Raw genomic sequence first — 3144 nt, 5'->3', positions numbered from 1 at the left:
AATATTCACAAGTGAACTAATTCTTTCTATTTGAGATATAATTTTGCCTTGGCTTTTATGACATACGGTTTCTTTCTCCTCTGAACACTCCTTTCCCATGTTCTTTGCATGTTGATTGTCCTTCACCAGGGTATTAAATGTAGCAGTTCTTCAAGCTAAAATGGGAATGTGGAATTAGTTTGTTTTCATATTGTTCATTTTTAATGAGAATAGATTAACTTGATGAAGGTGAGTTGTGAGAATGCAGTAAAGCAAAAATAATTGATGTTTTTAGCTTAGGCCAGCTCTCATTCAATCTTACAATGTCTTTTCTGAAAAGCTTCCAGAGAAGAAAAATCCATGGTCAAGAGCAAAATCATGACCTATGTAGAAGTCACCTACTGTAGTAAATATAAAAAATGATGTCAGCATGATCCAAGGAGGTAGGTAGGTAGGTAGTGCAAAAGATATTTCAACCCCACATGAACTTAAAGTGCAGAGCAAGCCAAAAAGTTTTGGGTTTATAAAAGCATTTGTGTGTGTACCTATAAAACATTGTGTGTGTGTGTATATACATACATATATACATATATATATTCTCACATGTTTTTAAGATAATATAAAAGTAGTTATCTCATTTTATTCTCATACTCAAAATAAGGGGAATTTAATTTTTTTACCTAAAAAATGATTATAGCAATTTTTTTTTATTAGCCAGGCCAGTATGGCTCAGTGGTTGAGCATCAACCCATGAACCATGTGGTCACTTGTTTGATTCCTGGTCAGGGCACATGCCCGGTTGTGGGCTCGATTCCCAGTAGGGGCCGTGTAGGAGGCAGTTAATCCATGTTTCTATCTCTACCCATCTCCCTTTCTCTCTGAAAAATCAATAAAAATACATCTTTTTTAAAAAAGAAAGAAAATATCACCTTACATGTTTTGTGACATATGGTCTAAAGAATGGATTACCTCTTCATCCCATACCATTGTCTCCACTGCCAAATATATTCACTGTACTTCGTCAGGTATAAAACTTGAACCTAAATTTTAAAATAACTAAAACCATTCTGTCCTGAATGTATGATTCATGTAAAACCAGTCAAATGGATCAGCTATATTTTAAACTTTTCTCTGCTTTCTCCCCCCCAGGTTTTGACACTATGGCAGGGAGGCATCAGAATCGCAGTTTTCCTCTTCCAGGAATTCTTTCCAGTGGTCAAGTATATACATTTGGAAATTGTACAGAGAGTGATGTTTTGGAGGAGGATGCTGAAGTATATGAGCTTCGATCCAGAGGAAAAGAGAAAATCCGAAGAAGTACATCAAGAGATAGACTAGATGACATTATAGTATTAACAAAAGATATACAGGAAGGAGATACTTTAAATGCAATAGCCCTCCAATACTGTTGTACGGTAAGTTTTGATTTTGCAATAGCAGTCCAAAATAAATTATTTGTTCATAACACAAATTGAAATAAATTCTGTGCCTTTTTATTTTGCTCCTCCTCCCCTTTTCTTCTTTCCATAGAAATCTGTATCCTGTTGGTGGACGTTAAGTTTTTAAGTGAATACTTGAATTTCTTGTTATTCCTAAATCCATGCTTCTATTTTCAGTACTGAATAACACCCAAATATGTTATCTTTTTCTCCTTATCCAAGTAGTAAGAGAATGTAAAATCATATAAGGAAGTTTTTCCTTGCCCCAGTTTCCTGAGATAGCACATTGTGTATCTTTTCATACCTTTTTTCTGCTTTAAAGAATACACATATATAAAATTCATGGGAGGTTGGTGGTTTTTGTGTTTTTAAAATTGGTTTATACCATGCCTGTTACTCTGCAAGTTGCTTTTGCCTTTTTCACTTCTTAGTTTATCATGGATAGTCCCTCATAGATCTCATTATTTCATATATATATAATTTTCCACAGAATGGATGTACCATAATTATTAAGCCATTCTCATACTCATGGGTAGTCAGGATTTTCACTGAGTTCTCTATTGTGCTGTGCATATCTTTACAACTATATCTTTAAATTGAGGTACTTTTATTTCTGTAGAATAGATTTCCAAAAGTGGGATTGATAAAGGAAAAGTATATTTATTATTTTATTGCTTTATTTTTTAAAATATATTTTATTGATTTTTTACAGAGGAAGGGAGAGGGTTAGAGAGTTGGAAACATCAATGAGAAACATGGATCAGCTGCCTCCTGCACACCCCCCACTGGGGATGTGCCCGCAACCAAAGTACATGCCCTTGACCGGAATTGAACCCAGGACCCATCAGTCCGCAGGCCAATGCTCTAACCCACTAAGCCAAACTGGTTAGGGCATATTTCTTATTTTAGTAGATACTAAACTGTTTAAACCCATTTTATATCTGTGTCATTTCAATCTTGCATCCTTAGCATGAAATCTATTTTCATGTAAACACACTGATAGGGAAACTGTTTAGAACATTGGTTTTCAAATTTTTTGTTCTCATACATCCAACAGAATTTTAAAATGTATGTACCTCGTACATTTTATTTTTAAATTCTTTATTGTTTAAAGTATTACATGTATCCTTCCCCCCCCCACAGACCTCTCCCCAGCCACGCCCATCCCCCAGTACCTTGTACATTTTAAAGTGAACTTAAATACTTGTAACTTAAAAATCCATGCTTCTATTTTCAGTACTGAATAACACCCAAATATGTTATCTTTTTCTCCTTATCCAAGTAGTAAGAGAATGTAAAATCATATAAGGAAGTTTTTCCTTGCCCCAGTTTCCTGAGATAGCACATTGTGTATCTTTTCATACCTTTTTTCTGCTTTAAAGAATACACATATATAAAATTCATGGGAGGTTGGTGGTTTTTGTGTTTTTAAAATTGGTTTATACCATGCCTGTTACTCTGCAAGTTGCTTTTGCCTTTTTCACTTCTTAGTTTATCATGGATAGTCCCTCATAGATCTCATTATTTCATATATATATAATTTTCCACAGAATGGATGTACCATAATTATTAAGCCATTCTCATACTCATGGGTAGTCAGGATTTTCACTGAGTTCTCTATTGTGCTGTGCATATCTTTACAACTATCTTTAAATTGAGGTACTTTTATTTCTGTAGAATAGATTTCCAAAAGTGGGATTGATAAAGGAAAAGTATATTTATTATT

The 3144-nt window shown here is 34.1% G+C and overlaps 2 protein-coding genes across 3 annotated transcripts in view; one reads left to right on the top strand and one right to left on the bottom strand.

The window, feature by feature from the left end:
- Window positions 1-3144, bottom strand: part of POLR3G (polymerase (RNA) III (DNA directed) polypeptide G (32kD)) — a 45069-nt gene that overhangs the window by 159 nt on the left and 41766 nt on the right. The gene's annotated exons all lie outside the window — the stretch shown is intronic.
- Window positions 896-3144, top strand: part of LYSMD3 (LysM domain containing 3) — a 6381-nt gene continuing 4132 nt past the window's right edge. The window contains exon 1 of the mRNA XM_015571636.1: window positions 896-1394. Coding sequence (XP_015427122.1) covers window positions 1056-1394 — 339 coding nt within the window. The 5' untranslated portion in view covers window positions 896-1055. The remainder of the gene's footprint in view (window positions 1395-3144) is intronic.

Source organism: Myotis davidii, unplaced genomic scaffold (assembly GCF_000327345.1).
Source record: "Myotis davidii unplaced genomic scaffold, ASM32734v1 scaffold44, whole genome shotgun sequence".
NCBI classification, from domain to species: domain Eukaryota; kingdom Metazoa; phylum Chordata; class Mammalia; order Chiroptera; family Vespertilionidae; genus Myotis; species Myotis davidii.
Note: the sequence above shows the minus strand (reverse complement) of the source record. Positions and strands in the feature narration are given on the sequence as shown.